Source organism: Cervus elaphus, chromosome 26 (assembly GCF_910594005.1).
Source record: "Cervus elaphus chromosome 26, mCerEla1.1, whole genome shotgun sequence".
Lineage (NCBI taxonomy): Eukaryota > Metazoa > Chordata > Mammalia > Artiodactyla > Cervidae > Cervus > Cervus elaphus.
The window spans coordinates 35,260,781-35,281,141 of NC_057840.1; the positions used below are offsets into that span (position 1 = coordinate 35,260,781).

At 40.8% G+C, this 20,361-nt stretch overlaps 1 protein-coding gene across 6 annotated transcripts in view; it reads left to right on the top strand.

The window, feature by feature from the left end:
- Positions 1 to 20,361, top strand: part of CCDC170 (coiled-coil domain containing 170) — an 88,810-nt gene that overhangs the window by 58,299 nt on the left and 10,150 nt on the right. For 5 of the 6 annotated variants that reach the window (XM_043888310.1, XM_043888315.1, XM_043888316.1 and 2 more), the window contains exons 7-9: positions 5,896 to 6,096; positions 12,691 to 12,864; positions 15,430 to 15,672. In XM_043888310.1, the coding sequence (XP_043744245.1) occupies positions 5,896 to 6,096; positions 12,691 to 12,864; positions 15,430 to 15,672 (618 nt within the window). The remainder of the gene's footprint in view (positions 1 to 5,895; positions 6,097 to 12,690; positions 12,865 to 15,429; positions 15,673 to 20,361) is intronic. The other variant, XM_043888313.1, reaches the window with a different exon arrangement.

A 20,361-nucleotide genomic window follows, 5' to 3' on the forward strand; every position in this document is an offset into this window, starting at 1 on the left:
CACACTTGTAACAGGTGTTTTTGAAATAATGATTTCTTGCACAATGACAGGAAACTATGATATTTTCAGATTTCAGAGTATTGAGGCGAGCATTTTTTGTTTGTTTTGAACTTTTAGATATTTCCTAGCTGGCTAATTATCTGGCTGAGAATTGACCATGAGTGATTCCCATGTTGCCTCCTTTATTGCAGACAAATTAGTACAGACTCACAAACATTTTTCTAGACAGCTCTTCTGTTCTGTTTTAGAGCACACACAAGGCTATATTTCCTCCAGTGGAGTTTTTTTAGTCCAGTGTGAGAGCTCTGGGGACTCAATGTGATACCATAAACAACCTGAGATGTTTCCATAACTCCCCTACTCCCCCTTTCTGATCTCTTCACTCTGCTCTGTTCTTAATCCTCCAGTATTCTAAACCAAACATTTACTCAGAAGCTTCAGCTACACTTGCACTGATATTTCATCATCCAGTATTATGTTACATAGTCACTTCTGGCTCCAAGGGCAATCTGGGCAAGTCCAAGGATAGAGGTTTCAGCTCTCCCAGCCTCTGAAGTGTATTAATTTCCTAGAATGGCCATGACAAAGGACCACTACCTAAGTGGCTTAGACAACAGAAATTTGTTGTCTTACAACTCTGGAGGCTTGAAGTCCAAAGTCAAGGTGTTGGTAGGACTGGTGTCTTCTGAGTGCCTAGAGGGAAAATCTGTTTCAAACCTATCACCTAGCTTCTGATAGCCTCAGACACTCTTTGGTTTATGGATCACATTCTCTCCGTGTCTTCATATAATTTTCCCTCCACTTATGTGTGTGTCTCTCTGTCCAAAATTCCACTTTTAATAAGGACACTGGTCATATTGGATTAGGGCCCATCCTCATGACCTCATTTTAACTTATCTCTGTAAAAATTCTAATAAGGTCACATTCTGAAGCACCAGGGGACTTCAACACAACTCTTTTGGGGGGACCCAATTCAAACCATAACAGAAGTTGACATACACATTGGTGGTTGGTGTAGGGTTAGCCCAGTCAACAGTGTTGGCCATACATATGACAAGAAGGAAGGACAGTTTGATTGGTTCCTGGTAGCTCATTTTATATATTTCTTAAGTGAAAATCTAGCTTGAATAGTCAGAGAAGAGTTGTTTGTGTCCAGAAGGCACTGGCCCTTAAAAGACCCAAGTGGCTTTTTCTTCAGCTTAGAGTTCTTGTGCTTCCACTGGATTTAATCTTAGGGCAGAAGTGCCTCTCGGGTGAAATCAACAACTCCTTGTCCTTGGAAAATAAATTAGTTCTCTTAGGGCATTATGATTTCACTTCCAAAATCCAAGCTGCTTGTTTTTGGACTATAGTTTATTTCAGTGCCTTTTTTTTTTTTTTTTTTAAATGGTGATGTTGTTGTTCAGTCCCTCAGTTGTGTTTGACTCTTTGCGACCCCATGGACTGCAGCACACCAGGCTTCCCTGTCCTTCATCATCTCCCAGAGCTTTCTCAAACTCAAGTCCATTGATATGTATTCTTTAGTACAAGCCACCCTCCTTCCCTGCCCATTCCAGGCATCTCTCATGGTTTGTTTTTTACAGAAATAGAAATTAAGGGTTTAATCAGAACAACATCAGTAGGCAACACTTTTTAAAACATGTATATGTTGTGCTGGGTCTTAGTTGCTGCTCGAGGCATCTTTGGTTGCAGCATGTGGGATCTAGTTCCCTGACCAAGAATGGAACCTGGGTCCCCTGCACTGGGAGCTTGGAGTCTTAGCTGCTGGATGATCAGGGAAGTCCCACATCTTTAGTGTTGAAATTCCTAGCATGTTTTGTCCCAGAGAGTATCAGGGATATGTTAACAGATTATACTAAGAAAAAGGAGAGGGAAAAAGAAAAAGGAAAAAGCCTTACTGATCCTTTAGATTTCTTGGTGTGAAAAGCACAACACGATTTTGCAGTTTTGATGGGACACATTCACCTGGTCACTGGTGTTTGATGTTCCCAAGAACTGAGTCAGATTGGAATATTAATGTATTTGAATTAAAATATGTAAATTTAACTTTAAAAAGACCTGGTGGTGTCATATGCGTGGAAATCTAGGTAAGCATTTGAAGCTAAGTTCTTTGGTGCATAGAATATTGGGAAGTTCACAGCTGTTTGCTCCTCTCTGGACACCAGAATCTTGGCAGGACAGCTGGGAAGATTCTGCCCAGGTCAGCCACACCGGTGTTTGTAAAAGTCATACTCTGCTGAGTCTGCAGTTTCCATGGATCACTCTCAGGTCCACACAGGATGAAGATGTAAGAGGGACCCTCTCACCTCCGATGCAACACATTTGTTCCTTACTTGTCTTTCCCAGAAAGATTTCTAGTGGAGAAACAGCTTCTATGATCTGAAAACAGTGTGAGAAATATGTGCATGCATGCTCAGTCACTTCAATCGTGTCTGACCCTTTGCGACCCTACGGACTGTAGCCCACCAGGCTCCTCTGTCTGTGGGATTTTCCAGGCAAGAATACTGGAGTGGGTTGCCATGCTTTTCCTCCAGGGGATCTTCCTAACTCAGGGTTTGAACCTGCGTCTCCTGTGCTGCAGGTGGATTATTTATCCACTGAGCCACCTGAGAAGCCCTTGAGAAACATGATAGAGGACAATTCCTGAAAAACTTCTCAAACTCCTTATGACAAAAGAGTAGGATTGGATGAACCCACATACTGGAGGAGTAATACTCATGATAAAGGTGGATGCAATGTGTTGAACTTCAATTGGGTATGAGATACTGTGCTAATCCAGTGATCATTAATTTAGCTCATCTACTCATAAGAACAAAGTATGAGTTTCAGCGAGGTTAATTTCTTGCTTCAGTTAACACGCTGGGCAGGGGAAGGGTGAGGACTTGAAATCAGGACTGTCTGAATCCAAAGTCCCTGTCCCACAGTCTGGTGTACATCAGGTGTCTGCATCTTCCTTCAGGATCATTATCATTCCCTGAGTCAGTTACTGCACTCACTCGTCGTCTTTACTGATGTCTCTGGAAGACTTGGCTCTCCTCTGGTAAGGTCGGCAGTGTGCTGATTGTGGCTAAGCGATCACAGTTTCCCATCTTTCCAACTGAGATTTTTTGCATTTGTTTCCTCTTTGGCTTCATTCTCTTTGCCCGGTCAACTATGGGATAGAAGTGTCAAAGAATCTTCAGGTAGAAAGACTTACTTTCGACTCACGAGTCCAACATGAAACCACATTTTCAGTTGCACAGAAACATATGCCATCTGTTGTACAACATACTATCATTAGTCAGGATCTGTTGTTTGACAGCCCCTTGTTTTGTAGGTTACTTAGTGTCTTGTACTTGATGCATTTTTTGCATTAAGATCAGATCTGCTATTAGTAAGTACTAAGGGCATATTCATTGGAAGGACTGATGCTGAAGCTCCAATATTTTGGCCACCTAATATGAAGCGCCAACTCATTGGAAAAGACCCTGATGCTGGGAAAGATTGAAGGCAAAAGGTGAAGGGGCAGCAGAGAATGAGATGTTTATACGGCATCACCAACTCAATGGACATGAGTTTGAGCAAACTCTGGGAGACAGCAGAGGACAGAGGAGCCTGGTGTGCTGCAGTCCATCGGGTTGCAGAGAGTTGGACATGACTTAGTGCCTGAACAACAGAAAAGGGTAGAAAATATGAAAGGGGCGTTCTTAGAGCCTCATAGTGTATAATGAAAGTAGAAATTTCCTTCAGAAATGTAATTCTTTGGATATGGTACTAAGCAGCTTGCCATCAAATATCTGATTTCAAGCACCTTCAGGAGTATAGAATTAATTGAATTATAGACATGGGAACTTGAAAACCTTAGAAGCACAAAATTAGAGATCAAGTAATTTAACTTTCCTGACTGTAGCACTTCAGTCCACCCCATAATATTCTGAACAAATGGTTGGCCAAATCCTAGCCATCTCCAGGGACTGGTCCTTCACTACCTGACATGAGAAGATGCTTAAAGTATGAGGCAAAAAGAAAACCTCAAAACTGCATATATGATGTCTCAACTGTATTTTAGCAATACATGCAAATACATTATTTTAAAATAGTAATAGTTGTTGCCTCTGGGTGGTGAGATCATGGTTATTAGGTTTTGCTTATTTACATGTTTGTTTTTGTCCGTAATGCATCTTTTACAATGAGTATGTATTACTTTGAGATTATGGTGACAGAGGAAAATTCTTTACATAGAAATAGAAATCTTTGATATATACCTGTTTGTCCTCAACTTGAACTCTGAAGGCAACTCAGAACAAATCCCATTTTTCTTCTGTATAATAGCCTTTCAGAATATTTGAACACAATACTGTAAAGTAATTAGCCTCCAATTAAAATAAATAAACTAATCAAAAATATTTGAACACAGCTTGAATGTCTTCTTGTCTTTAGGTTTGCTTGTTTGCAGATAGGTGGATGGGAATTTAAAGAAAAAGAAACCATCAAAACCAAACAAACTTGTGACCTTAAACTTATTTTTTTGAATTGAATTCAACATTTTCCGAAAACGGGACTTGGTGGAATCAATTTGAGTATTCTCAAAGTGTACCTGAGGTGTTTGGTAAATTTAAGTTCTTGGTTTAAGGGAAGGTCAGGACAAGAAGAGAAACTCCTGGAAAGAATGGAAGCATTGGGTAAGGTAAGGGGTTGGGGGGAGTTTGGGGTTCTTTAATGGAGAAACAGGGACTTTATGCTCTAAAAGAGGAGGTGGTAGTCAGATTCCTCTGCCTTCTTCTGCTCTGCTGACTCACTGTATTAAAGGAATTTTGACCTTTCGAATGCTAACACGACGACTTTGCTCCTTAACTGTGCAGCCCAGAGGCAGAACCACTGCAGTTTAGTGCGTGAGTAACCAATACTCAATACAAAGTTCTCAATGAAGCTTGGAGAAATACGTTTCTGCACTAAAATTCCCAATTACAGCCCAAGGTTATCCATCAAGGTTAACTTCCTGTGTAATCTGAATGTGCCATATGTGGTAGAAGAGTTTCTCTCGAAAGTGGCTATAGTTTTTCAAAGTACTTAATGTCTGAATTCTTTTTCCTGGTTAAGCTTTTTTCTTTTTTATTGGAGTATAATTGCATTACAGGTTGTGTTAGTTTTGCTGTACAATGAAGTGAAGGACTGTATGTATACGTATATCCCCTTTCTCTTGAACCACTCCCATTGCCCCCATTTGTTAAGAGGTCATCAAAAAGCACATAGTTGAGCTCCCTGCACTGGGCAGCAGCTTCCCACTAGCTGCTGTCTATTTTAGACATGTATGTCAATCCTAATCTCCCAACTTGTCCCACCCTCTCCTTCCCCTGATGTGACCACAAGTCCATTCGCTACGTTTCCGGCTCTTTTCCTGCCCTGCAAATAGGTTCATCTGTACCGTTTTTCTAGATTTCCCCATGTATGTGTTAATATACGATATTTGCTTTTCTCTCTTTCCAACTGAGCTTTGAAACTCCTAAATTAATAATGGGACTTCCCTGGCAGTCCAGTGGTTAAGATTTCGAGCTTCCAATGCAAAGGGTGTGGATTTGCTCCCTGGTCAGGGAACTAAGATCCCATGTGCCATGTGGCCAAGGTAGCTTTAGGGGTAAGTAAAGGTTTTCCCTCAAGACTTCCCAAAGAACCTGTTTAGGAATGAAGTAAAAATTAAAAATATCAATCCAAAATATTTTGCTAGATAATGAATGTAGCTTTATTTCAAGCAGAGGCAAATATAGCTATCAATTACCTGTTTTTTAAATTTAATTGTTACAAAGAATCTGGACATTGGAGTTATAAATAGTTGTATCTTTGGGGTTGAGTACTAGATTTTAACACTTTGCTGCATCTGAAACAAGGCTTATTCTTGTTCTATGTCTTTGTTTCCAGATGGTCTCCCAGCTTGAAGCCCAAATATCTAAGCTTGTTGAACAGTTGGGAAATGAGTCCCAGTTTCACCAGAAAGCCCTGCAGAGAGCCCAGAAAGCAGAAAACAAGTTGGAGACTCTACAGGGTCAGCTAACACACCTGGAGGAAGAGCTGGTCTCTGGAGGTGTTCTGCGAGATGATTTGAATTTCGAGAAGCAAAAAGTAATAACCTGAGGGCCGGCTCGTGGGTGGAAACATCTGTTGCAATATAAGATTTTACATAAATATTTTGAATTTTACAGTACTTTGGTATCTTGGTGAACTTCTGAGTCATGAGTAAATTTCGGGGAACAATGGATATTGTTTTGGTGTTTCTTCCTATTTTTGAAGCTTCCTTGATCCAAATTAATTCACTTAAATTCAACAGGTATTTATTGAATGTCTGTTATATACGAGACTTTGACGGTTGGGGTGTAAGGTATAAATAACACACAGTTCTTTTTTTCTTGACTTTTCCATTGGGGCATGTGAGATCTTCCTCAACCAGAGATCAAACCTGTGCCTCTTGCATTGGGAGCACAGAGTCTTAACTACTGGATCACCGGAAAAGTCCTAACACACAGTTCTTGACCGTAAAAGCTCGTGATTCAATAGAGGAGACAGATGTTCAAATAATGTGCTGTACTGTACTATAAGGCTGTAAGTATTATAATAGGTATATTGACCAATAGAGTGCTTTAGGAGCCCAGTGACGGGAATGATAAATTCTGGATAAAGTGGGGATTTTACAGGGAAGGAGACAATCAAGTTCATCTTTGAAGGATAAATTGGATTTTAGTGGACAGAAAGAAGAGAAAGAGGGGAAATAGTGAACAAAAGTCTGAAAGGTTGCAAGTATCTTCAGAGGGCACAGAGTGGCTATTCCCATATGGTTGGAACTTGACATTCTTGGTGGGGCTATGGTAGGAGAGCAGATTGGAATGGCTTGGGTTGTGAAGACTGAGTTCTCTTTATTCTGCAGACTCTGAAGTGCAATAAGCAATTTTTGAACATCACAGTGTTTTAGAAAGATCATGTCACCGTGCAGCTGAGGTTGCAGTATAGGGAGACTCAGAAATGATAGCGGTGATAACTCAGTGGGAGATAAGGAAAGTAGAATGAGAAGAGAAGGGGTCTATGCTTAGGATTTGACCCTGAGAAGACCACCGGTGATGTCTGAGCAACTGTTTGAGCAGAGTGGTGAAGGACAGAAGTCAGTTTGCATTAGGATGAGGGGAGACTACTATGGGAAAAGCTAGAGACTTAGATGACAATGAAGTCTGGTGACCAAAGAGAAAACACACATGAAGCTATGAAAAGCAGGATCAGAGAGAGGTTTTGTTGAACAGAATGGCAAGATACATGTTTGCACCTTATCATGGGCAGCTATAGGGATAAACGGGTTCATGCAAGGCGCAGGGGGCTTCACCAGTGGCTCAGTGGTGAAGAATCTGCCTGCAATGCAGGAGTTGAAAGAGATGCATGTTTGATCTCTGGGTCAGGAAGATCCCCTGGAGGAGTGCATGGCAACCCACTCCAGTATTCTTACCTGGAGCATCCTATGGACAGAGGAGCCTGGTGGGGTACAGTCCATAGGGTCACAAAGAATTGGACATGACTGAAGCAACTTAGCGTGCACTCATAGGCATAGAATTTGGCATGAAGAATACTCTTCAGTTGAAAAATCTGTACTCTGGACACTCATGCATTCATTCTCTGCACTTAAAAAACTGAGGAAGCATACTACCTGTACTGAGGGTTGGATATGTAAAGATGCTTAAGAGATGCCTATGGGGAATCCCAGTGTCATAGATGAGATGGGCAAATCAGGACACAGTACAGTTAGTACTATGAGAAAGGTACACAATTCACCATGAATTCAGATAAAGGAGTAGTTACTTCTTTCCTGTCTCATTGTGTGAGGAAATGAACCATATTCAACTGAGAGATGACTCTGGAGAGTGGCCAGAAAAAATGAGTAGGAACTTGTTCAGTAGAAGAGGTGGGGAAGGGATTTGGGGCTGGGGGATGGCAGGAACGATGAAGGACTGGAGGATGACAGGGAGACTGGGCCGTGGTGCTCAGCAAGATCAGGGCAGGCTGATCTTGCGGGGCTTTATCCTGTGGGTGATGGAAAGCCATAGAAGGGTTTTGACTAAAAGAAAAGTTTCTCTGAAGGTAGGGTGGCTCTGAGAGTCTAGAGGCTAAAAGGAGGAGCCCTTTGGGTGATTCTTAGAATAGTTTTGACGAGAAGATAATAAGGGTTGGGATCAAGCAGTGAAAGGAATTTCTCAAACAGATGTCTCAAAAAGGTGTGTTGGTTGACATTTTGAGCTTGATAGAAAATCCTGCACCTAGTTTAATATGTTAAATTGGAAGAAATCTGACTGCTGGACATCTACACCAATGGGTTCCACCAATACCTTGCACTAAATATTCAAAAGAAAAATGACTCTCCCTTTCCTTCTCCTTCTCAGTGATGATGTAATCTGCTTCCAGTTGCTCAAGCCAGAATCCTGAGGGTCATCCTCAAGGCCTCCCTCTTTTCAATCAATTTCTAAGCACTGTAAATCCTAAAGAATTATCCACAATAGATCTCAGATATCCCCTCCCCATCTCTAATTTAGAAGCAGTGCTTTAGTTTGGAGCATTACGATAATTTGCATGGACTGTGGAAACAATTTTCTAACTGATCCTCCACCACTCCCAGCATGGTCTTAATAAAATGCATGTCTAATCTTGTCTTCCTCCATCTGGTCAAGGGCTCTGGATGGCCCTCCCTCAGGATTGGGTCCTGATTCCTTCTTTAACTGGCTGTGACATGGCCAGTTCCTCAATCTAGGCTCTTGTCTCACCTCCTGAAAACTCTCAGGCCAGTGGTTGCAAAGTCAGAAGCCTAGTGGGACCATCAGGGTACTGGTAGGATGCAATGAGTGGTCAGAGTCCAAAGATGTCCATATTCAAATTTGTCCTGTAGTCTAAGAAAAGAAGAGCCCCCTTGGTAACCCATATTGCACCTTGCTGGTCTCTCTGAGAAATGTTCTCCTCATCTTCTTCTGGAAATAACTGTCTTACTGTCCCATTAACTGTCCCTTGGGATTCAGTTCCATTATCACTTCTTCTGGAAACCTTTCCTTAGAGGCTTAGTTCTTCATGCAACGTGTACCTGGCTCTATCATGGTACTCACCACCCTTTTTGTATCCATGTTTTAACTCAACTTTTCCAATCGACTCTGAATTTCTTGAGGCCCGGGAAAATCTTTTTTCTGGATTTTTTCCAGGGCTTAGAGCAAGAATCAAGAAATATTATTTAAATAATAGAAGAAGCACATCAAAGGCAAGACTTTTCGATAGATTAATGGGTCTTCCATCCTTCATTATGATGACATTAATTTTAATAGAGGTTATATCAAAATACAGGCTTCCCTGGTGGCTCAGATGGTAAAGAGTCTGCCTTCGATACAGGAGGCCTGGGGTCGGGAAGATCACCTGGAGAAGGGAATAGTTACTCACTCCAGTATTCTTGCCTGGGAAATCCCACAGACAGAGAAGCCTGGTGGGCTACAGTCCATGGGGTCGCAAAGAGTTGGACATGGCTGAGCAACTAACACTTTCACACTTTCGTGTCAAAATAGCTCTTAGTTATGAAAGCAAGTTGTGTAAACTGATTCTGCCCATGGTGAATCTCCCATAGGTAACTGCCTATAAACTAGTAGTTGTATCCTTACTGCCCAATAAGGATAGTAGGCATGTTGTTGTTCAGTTGCTCAGTCTCGTCCCACTCTTTGTGACCCCATGGACTGCAGCACGCCAGGCTTCCCTGTCCTTCACTATCTCCCAAAGTTTGCTCAAGCTCTTGTTGTTTGAGCTGGTGATGCCATCCAACCTTCTTATCCTCTGTCAATTATCCCCTTCTCCTCCTGCCCTTAATCTTTCCCAGCATCAGTCTTTTCCAGTGAGTCAGCTCTTCACATCAGGTGACCAAAGTATTGGAACTTCAGCTTCAGCATCAGTCCTTCCAGTGAATATTCAGGGTTGATTTCCTTTAGGATTGACTGGTTTGATCTCCTTGCTGTCCAAGAATCTTTTCCAGCACAATTCCAAAGTGTCAATTTTTTGACACTTAGCCTTCTTTATGGACCAACTCTTACATCCATACAAGACTACTGGAAAAACCATAGCTTCGAGTATATGGACCTTCATCAGCAAAGTGATATCTCTGCTTTTTAATACACTGTCTAGATTTGTCATAGCTTTTCTTCCAAGGAGCAAATGTCTTCTAATTTCATGGCTGCAGTCACCATCTGCAGTGATTTTGGAGCCCAAGAAAATAAAATCTGTCACTATCTCTACTTTTCCCCATCTATTTGCCATGACGTGATGGGACTGGATGCCATAATCTTAGTTTTTTGAATGTTGAATTTTAAGCCAGCTTTTTTCCTCTCTTCTTTCACCCTGATCAAGAGGTTCTTTAGTTTCTTTTCGCTTTCTTCCATTAGGGTGGTATGATCTGCATATATGAGTTTGTTGATATTCCTCCCAGAAATCTTGATTCCAGCTTGTGCTTCATCCAACCCAGCATTTTGAATGATGTACTCTGCATAGAAGTTAAATAAACTAGGTGACAATATACAGCCTTGACATACTCCTTTCCTAGTTTGAAACCAGTCCATTGTTCTGTTCTAAATATTGCTTCTTGTCCTGAGTGCCAATTTCTCAGGAGACAGGTAAAGTGATCTGGTTTCCCATCTATTTAAGAATATTCCACAGTTTGTTATGATCCATACAGTCAAAGGCTTTAGCATAGTAAATGAAGCAGAAATAGATGTGTATTTTTGGAATTCTCTTGCTTTTTCTAGGCATGTAAGATTGAAAAGCAAAGGTGTACAGAGATTAAATTTAAATACAGGTAATTGAAATTTACACAGCATAGAATATATTCATACTAAGTTGTGATTCATTGTGATTCAAATGAACAAAATGTACAGGAAGCCTTTCAGCAACTTTAACTTTCTGAGGCTTCACCAAGATTCTTGAAAAGGTGCTTCCCCTTTGGGGTCTTGGCTCCCTCTTATCTTAATCCCCTTTGGCCTGATGTAGGTAGATCTTTGCACGCTGACTGGATGGGGGAATAGAAATAGAAAATGAAGCTTTTATACCTTCACAGAAAAGTTACCAACTCTATTTTATTTAAAATACAAACAATAGCAGTTATTTCACTTTCATTTGCATAGTTTAGAAATGAAATAGTGTCTGCTGGGAGTGGGGTGGGGGCCTGACAGAGCATTAAGAAGTGATAAACTGATGATGCAGAGACAAACACAGCCTGAGGTTTTGTCACACAATACAACCACGATGCCTGTAATGACTGTGACTTACAGAGGAAAGGTGAAGTTATAAAAATGTATGCTTTTCAACAAAATTAGAAAATATACACTTACAAATACTTTCATCCTGATGACTGAAATATAGGTAGTTTGGGGCTTTAAGCTGGCATGCTTCAGTCATCAGAAAACGATACTTGTTTCAACATATAATTGCCTAAAAATGCCTGTTGGATGAAGAGCTATTGCAATGAGAAGAAATTTCAAAGATAGAACCCAAATCATGAAATTATGTTACAGAAAGCCCATTGGTTGATTTATTCATCTGTCAAGAACTCAGTAAGCATTTAATGTCTAATGTGATCAGATGAGCCCCAGAGATCAAGTGGAGGAGGATCCTAGGGTAGTTTTGTGACTTTAACCTACTAAACTATGAACTTTGACTTTCCTGATACAGCTGTATTGCAGAATGTTGGGACTTCCCTGGTGGTTCAGTGGTTAAGACTTTGCCTTCAATGCAGGGGGTATGGGTTTGATTCCTGGGCCCTAAGATCCCACATGCCTCCCAGCCAAAAAACCAAACATAAAACAGAAGCAATACTATACCAAATTTAACAAAGATTAAAAAAAAAAAAAGTTGTTCCTTTATCCTTGATACTTAAAAACTTTTAAAGACATTTTCTAAAGAATTTTAACTTAAAAACATTGTCCATGTTTGTTTGTATGGAGAGCTCTGGTTTTAGCATGGTTTAAGAACCAGAACCCAGGAAGAGTAAAGTGGTTGGCTAAGTGGTCAGTTTTCACCTTGGAGGCCAGGGCTCACTTAGGTGAACAAAACTGCCATGGAAGGTATGTAGATGATTGGTCTGCAGGGGCTGGATTAGCCAGTAATCCCAGGGGCTGGGAGGGTCATGGTAGCAGAAGCATCTAGCCAAAGTGGAGAGATGTGGATGTAGTCAGGGACATGCCTCATTTGTCAGATGGCAGGGCTTCCCAGGTAGCTCAGTGTAAATTTTCTGCCAATGCAGGAGACCTCATTCAGTCCCTGAGTTGGGAAGATCCCCTGTGGAAGGACATGGCAACCCACTCCAGTATTACTGCCTAGGAAATCCCATGGATAGAAGAGTCTGGGGGGCTACAGTCCATGGGGTCACAAAAGAGTAGGACAAGACTTAGCGACTAAACAACAGCACAGGGTTAAGAAGAGTGTGTAATGTGAGACTAAACATCAAAGCCACTGACCAGAAGAGTCAAGAAAATTTGGACAAGAAACAGAACATGGAGCTCGCAGGGTGGTTCAAGAATTCATCACCAAGCACTGGAGTCAGGGGCTGGGCTCTGTACTGGGTTTAATGAGAGATCCCTGTAAGCTTGGGAGAAAGAGAAAGATTCTGTGAGATGGCTTATTAATTCTACTCTTGTGTCCCATTTTTATTCTTGTTCTCGAGTTTAGTATCTTAAATTTCTGGATCAGCTTTCAGAGAAAATGAAGTTAGACCAGATGGCTGCTGAACTTGGCTTTGACATGCGTCTGGATGTAGTTTTAGCTCGCACAGAGCAGCTGGTCCGCCTCGAGAGCAATGCAGTCATTGAAAACAAGACGATCGCCCACAATTTACAGAGAAAGGTAGGGAATATTGTGGGTGTTGTGAAAAGGAAATTCTGAGAAACTTAAATCTTGAAAAATAATGTACTTCCACCATATTTGCCAATGTGGATAGGAAACATGCAAATGTGTGTTCAGAAGCTGAGTCTTGATTTCAAACCTGAAAGGAAAGTAAATGTATCATCCAAAGTTATGTTTAATTATGAGTAATAGAGGCCCGAAGTTGCAGACTCAAGCAATTAGAAGTAGTTTTGTTGTTGTTTTGCTTTTTGGTTTTGGTATTTTTTCCGTAACATACATTTCTGGAGGTAGCAGCTTAGGGTCAATGTGACATTTCTGCTCTGTAGTTTCCAAGGACCTAGGCTCTTTTCAGTTAGCAATTTCCCATCCCTCGGGTGGTCCTTATGACCATGGTTCACAGAAGTACCTAGGACCAGGCAGAAGTTTAAAAAAAGAAAGGGATGAAGAAGAGAAATGCAAAAGAACATGCATGAGCTATCTTTTAAAGGAGGCTCCCAGAGTTTTCTACATGAACTTGTGTTTATCTCCGACAGCTAGAATTTGTTCTGATGGTTAAAGCTAGCTGCAAGGGAGGCTGGAAACTGTAGTCTTTACTCTGTAGCCATTTGCCTAGCTGAGAAAAATCACTATTTCTATGACTGTGGGAGAAGAGGAGAGTAAAAGCTTATGCCTTTACATAAGCTCTCTTGCACTAGAAAGTAGAGGGGAGAAGCGCTTACTTTTCACTCACTCAAAGGAAGACTTAGAAACAGTTTAGAGTACATAAATGAATGAATGGATGAGATGGATAAAAACATAATTATTAGTTATATAATTATTGGCATTGGGGAAAGAAAGAGGAAAACACAGATGTATCATTAGAATAGGTCTTAGGAGAAAATTCTATGGTAGAATTATCATGTATAGGCTGCTTAATGACTCACATCTGGGTTCTAAAGTTGGCTCCACCAAGCTGTTTGACACTAGGCAAATTATATACCTTTCTGTCTTCATTTCCTCATATTTAAGATGGTAATGATACCTATCACATGATGTTAATTTTTTAAAAACAGCATTTTTAAACTCTTGGTTCGTAGAAGATGCTTTATTCATATGTGACCTCCACTTATGGTGTCTTAAGGAATATTTTATAAAAGAAAGCAGACAACCCCTATTACCATCAGAGACATGAAACTGAGCTGCAGTTCTTTCTGATGTTCTCAGATAATTGATTTTTCCTCAATATCCAATACTATTCTTTCTTAAGTGTTGTATAATTATTAAAATGACCAGTGTACAGAATTTACCAGGGTAAATTTGCAATAGAGTGGCACTTGACAGGAAGAAGCTCAGGGAAGGGAGGTTAGTTACAGAAATACTAAAAGAACCTTGTTAAAAAAAGATTGTGGGCATGGACATTGCTTGTCCCTGCTTGGCAAGATATTTAAGGCCGTATTTCACAAAGTTCTTCACACTTTCAAGCACTTTACTAATGCAGATTATATAATTAGAGAAAATGGGATTTTTTTAGCTCTAATATTCTATATTTCTACACAATTCCAATTTTCAGTGTCTGTAATAGATGAATGAGGTTCCTATACTTAATATTCCACTCACTAACTGTGACATGTGAAGACCATGAGGATTTTTTTCCTCCTTCTAGAGTCTATAATCTTTTTCTAAAAAACATTTCAATTTCTTTCATTAAGTTTGACTGGCAATGCTAAGTGCTAAGTGCAGACCTTGTTCAGCTTGGTTTGAGGATGGTCTAGGTCTGGCGTATAATAAAGACACTAATGAAATAACACCTTCTTGAAGGTGAATTAACACCTATTTCTAAAATCTTCAATATATAAATAAAGCTTTCCTCAAAATCTCCTTCATGTAGCTTATTTTAAAAACTTATCAAATCCCATGTTTGGTGCCACTCAACCTGTTTCTAAATGGTTGAAATTAGTTGGTCTGGGTATTCGGTGCTAATTTGCACTGTATCTTCTTTCAGAAAAGACCAGTGTGAGCATAGTTGCCATGGGGTGTTGGAGAGGATTTTGTCTGTCTTATTATGTTCTGCTCTTGATAAGCTCATTTTAGTAGTTTTAAAAGTAATTTTACATTTTTATTACGATGCACATCATGTTGGAGGGAATGGGACACTGAAAGCCTACTCCTTGGCGCATTTTCTGTGGCTCTTTTGTCTCATACTTTCCAGCTACCAAATTAATTCTTGGAAAAATAGGTATAAAAAATGCAATCAGGAAAAGGAATCCAATAACCTTTTTTTGATGGTTTACAAATTAGTCTTATTGAAGTGTAAAGATCAATATTATCTGAGGAATTCATTTATATTCACTGTTCAATGATTATTTTAAAAAATCCCCTGGGGAGGGAGGTAGGAGGGAGGTCCAAGAGGGAGGGGACATATGTATACCTATGACTGATTCATGTTGATGTTTGGCAGAAACCAATGCAATACTGTAAAGCAATTATCCTGCAATTAAAATTAAATTAAAAAAAACTAAAAAATAAATGAATGAAATATCACAGCTAAAAAAAAAATCCTTTTTTTTTTTTTTTTAATCAAACCAGCTAAAGACTCAGAAGGAAAGATTGGAGAGCAAAGAGCTGCACATGAACCTCCTCCGGCAGAAAATAGCCCACCTGGAGCAGGAAAAGCAGGTGCGCTCGGCCGTGATGGTGGAGAGGGACGAGGCCAATGTCACCATCAGGAAGCTGCAGAAGAAGGTGGAGAGGCTGCAGAAAGAGCTGAGTGTGTGTCGAGAGCTGAACACCGAGCTCAAAGCCAAACTGGCTGACACCAATGAACTTAAGGCAAGTGCTCAACTGTGTTCCTTGTCACTGGTTCCATAAAAATTTATGCAAAAGAGTGACAGCCTTATAAGGGACACGCTAGGAAAAAAAAAAAACTGAAAACTTTCTCTGATTTTTTAGAGCTGTGAGAAAAATGCAACAAATTTCACAGATCAGCAGGGTAGATAAACTTCGTGTCTCTTCAATATCTGAAATGAAGCCATCCATAGTTGCTGAATGGAAAATCAAGTCAAAAAGGGGTGATGTGATGTGCAGAAAATAAAAACATTTCTTCAAAGTGTGGGTGACTATGATATTAGGAATCATATATACTTTTTTTTTTTTTTTTGCATTGGCATTTGCTCAGAGAAGATGAGAAAATGAATACACACAAGTGTTTGCTGAGAAGGATCAGACGGCAGTAGGGTGTGTGTTATGCTGTGGGATATTGTCACACCAAGCAGGGAAGGGGGAAGACAGGCTGGGGCCATGTGCTTCCTGGATTCAAGGTCTTTGACTTCTAATGAGTATAGAGAAGAATGAAATGAAAACTTAGGATTTAATGAAAATATCCAAATGTCACGTGTGTATGCCCCTGGCAATAATATGTTAACTTCATATACACTGGCAGCTATACATAGTGCATACTGGCAACAGTGATATCCTTCCTCTCTGCAGATGAGGGCTCTGAAATGGAATGTTTCTGAGTCTGGAGACAGATCAATTGGGAAAAGGAATCTGGAAAAAACCCAGCAGTTGAATCTGCGTAGCAGAACCATATCTTAAGGCATAGTTCCCACTCGATTTTCCCTTCTGAGTCATTAGCTCTTCCCCCCTCCCTCCGCCAAGCCCTTCTGGCATCAGAACGAGGTAGCTAAACAGAGGCTTGCTTCCCTAGAGAATCGAAGGGCAGACATAGCCCAGGGGAAGGGACACATCTGAATGGAAAGGAAGGAGAAGCTAGGGGAAGCATCTGATGGGGGTCCCTGGGTGAGGAGAAAGTGTTGGAGGTAAGTATCCTGGACACCCCGTTCACACCTTGAAATTGACCTTTAGGGTGTGCGTCTGGTGGGTGTGGGGAGGCTCTCTGACATCAGCATGCAGTTGCTCCCATCCTGGCTGGCAGGGACTGCAGGAGTGCTGGGGCAGGGGGCCTAGACTGCACCCATTCCAGAGCCTGAGGCTCCATTTGCGCTCATGGGGAATATGGAAGGTGGCTAAAGATGCGAGAGGGACTGTGCTGTGGGAGCAGGCGGGGGTGACCCTCTCAAGTGACGGACACAGTGACCCGCCATCAGAGGCTCTGGGGCAGATGTCCTAAGTCGTGATCCTGGCTAAGTGTAGAGAGAGTGGCCACAGGACATCTGGCCCAAGACAACCCTGTGAACCGGAAGCGTTAAGAGGAGTCACCCTAGCGGTAGCTAAGAGCGGAAGCAGGAAGAGAGAGCGGAAGCAGGAAGAGAGAGCGGAAGCAGGAAGCAGCAAGTGGAAACTGAGGGCTGTGTTTGTAGAGTCTGTTCCCGTTTCGTCTCAGCGACTTTGACCTTCGGTCTTCATCATTTTTTCACTGCGTTATTTTTAATTATTTACAAGCGTCTTTCCACTTAACCTTTTCACAAGAAAGCCAGATTCTCATAATGAAGTTTTGCTCTTCGGATGATGTGATTATACAACCTGTGTTTCTGGTCACTGTGGCTGGCTTGAGAATTTCCAATTCCAGCATCAACATTGTAAGCAACGTTTTCAAATGTGGAGCACACACCACTGGTGTATGCACAGTGCTTCTAGGTGGTACAGGATGGGGTATTATGTAATGTTCAATCCTTAAGTGAAAAAATGGGTTCCCTTTAATTTTTCTTTCAATTCTTTCACCATCAAGGAGAAAAATCTTAATTAGAGGTAATTATGTCCTATAACATGTTCTGGTCTACGTTTTAAACAATAAGCTTTATACTCAGTGCTGAGTACCAGCTCCAGTAGATCTGCTGTGCTGTGCTGTGGTTAGTCGTTCGGTGGGGTCTGACTCTTTGCGACACCATGGACTGTAGCCACCAGGCTCCTCTGTCCATGGGGATTCTCCAGGCAAGAATACTGGAGTGGGTTGCCATGCCCTCCTCCAGGAGATCTTCCCACCCCAGGGATCCGACCCAGGTCTCCGCATTGCAGGTGGGTTCTTTACAATCTGAGCCACCAGGGAAGCCCCCCAGTGGATCTGGGACCCACCCAAATCCAGGATGATTTCACCTTGAGCTTCTTATCTTAATTACACTTGCAAAGGCCCTTATTACAAATAAGATGACAATCTGAGGTTCTGGTAGACATATTTTTTTGCATGGGTCGGGGGGGACACTCTTACTCAATTAAGAATTAATTTCACCATTTATAGATGGTCAATCCAAAATACTCATTTGGACTACATTTCTATATGTTTTATTTTTAAATTGAGATAGAAATTACATGCTATAAAATTCACTCTTTGAAAGTACAAAGTTCAGTAGTTTTTGGTGTAATATATTGACAAGGTTGTACAACTATCTCCATTCCCTAATTTTAGAATTTGTCCGTTATTCACCACACCCCCCAAAAAAAACCCAAGAGACAAAACACCATGTTCATCCTTTCCTCAAACTCTGTAAATCAATATCTACTTTCTGTCTCTATGATGATTTAGTTGCTAAGTCATGTCCAATTCTTGAGATTGCACATACTGTAACCTGCTAGGCTCCTCTGTCCATGGGCTTTTCCAGGCAAGAGTACCGAAGTGTGTTGCCATTTCCTTCTCCATGGGATCTTCCTGACCCAGGGATTGAACTGGGTCTCCTGCACTGCAGGCAGATTCTTTACTGATTGAGCTACTGTCTCTGTGGGTTTGCCCATTCTGGACATTTCATATAAATGGAACCATACAGTATGGAGCCTTTTGCCTCTGGCTTCTTTCACTTTTTGTATTTTCAAGGTTCACCCATATTGTGGTCAGTACTTCATTCCTATATTAATCAGAGTTCTCCAGAGAAACAGAACTAATTGGATGTGTACACACACACACACACACACACACACACACACAGATTTATTTTAAGGAAGTGACCCACATAATTATGGAAGCTGGCAAGTTCAGAATCTGCAGGATGAGCCAGCAGGCTGGAAACCCAGGAAGAGCCAGTCCAAAGCTTGTCTGCTGGAAGAGTTCTTCTCTTGCTTCAGGGGAAGTCAGTCTTTTTTTCTATTCAGGCCTTCAACTAATTGGTTGAAGTTCACCCACATTATGGAAGGGAAATATTAATCTTATGCTGAAACACCCTCACAGAAAATTCATGATAATGCTTGACCAAATGTCTTGACCTTGTGGCCCAGTCAAATTGACACATAAACTTAACCATCACATTTCTTTTTAATGGCTGAATAATATTCCATTGTTTGGACATACTATGTTTTGTTTATTCAGTATCTGATGGACATTTGGATTATTTCCATTTTTTTTTGTTTATGATGAATATGTCTGTTTTGAACATTTGCATGCCAGTTTTTTTTTAATGCATTTCTATGTCTATTGCAAAACATGGTTGAAGACTTTGACTCCTAGGTTACTCAAACCTTCCTTTTAAAGACCCATGAATTAAATTTCCTCTTGAAATTCTAGACCAGGGAAAAGCAGACCTTTCCAGATAAGTTACTAAATTTTAGTTTAGCAGGCAAACATAAGTACTGTAGAAATCCCTTTGTGAAAGAAAAAGTCTTGTCTAGATTTCCCCTTCCTGTGTTGAGCCAGAGTAATTTTGTTTTAATATTGCTTACATATGTACAAACTTAATACTGTATAGAAATTTCTTAATCTCATTACATTTTTACCACTATAAAATCCAAATCAATTTAGAAATCAAAGTGTAAAACTAGAATTTAAAAATTGGCAATATTGGGGACTTCCCTCGTGGTCCAGTGGCTAAGACTCTGCTCTCTCCCTGCAGGGGCCTGTTGGATCCTGGTTGATCCTTATTCGATCCCTGATTGGATAACTAGATCCCACATGGCACAGCTAAAGATCCCGAGTACCACAGCTAAGACCTGGTGCGGTCAAATAAATAAATAAATATATAATTTAAAATGGGCAATATTAATCACTATACTAGATTTTATTTCACTGAAGTCACCATTAATAAGAATGCATAGTACCAATTGCTTGTGTGTGGTATGGGCTCCTTTGGTTCTGGCACGTGGACAGTTTATGTTGTCTAAGAGTGAATTATTAATTCACAGAGTGAATTATTCTATTATGTGCCTTTATGTTGCTGCTGCAGATGCTTTGTTTGTACATTTATCGTGACACAGTTTGGCCTCTGCTTGGCATGAACACATTATTTATGTATTAACTCTACCTTTGCTCTTTCTTAATTAACCTAGGATAATTAAAGTTGTATTACTAATTGGCAGAAGCGTAGCCTTATGCACAAATGCAAATGCAGGGACTGAAACAGGTGGCAGGACTCCAGTTCTTTGCATAACTCATGAAATGCCAGTTGCTTCATAGCTGGTGTGAGTTATGATTAGTTTCAGCTGAAAAGGCTGAAATGCACAACAGTGGCTTGGTCAGGAGAGATGTTTGCTGCTTTCTCACTGAAAGGAAGCATGGATGTAGTCATTCCATGTTTAGGAGGATAGCTTCATGGTCATCACTAATCCTGGCTTGTTCTCTCTGCTTTACCGTCCTGGCGA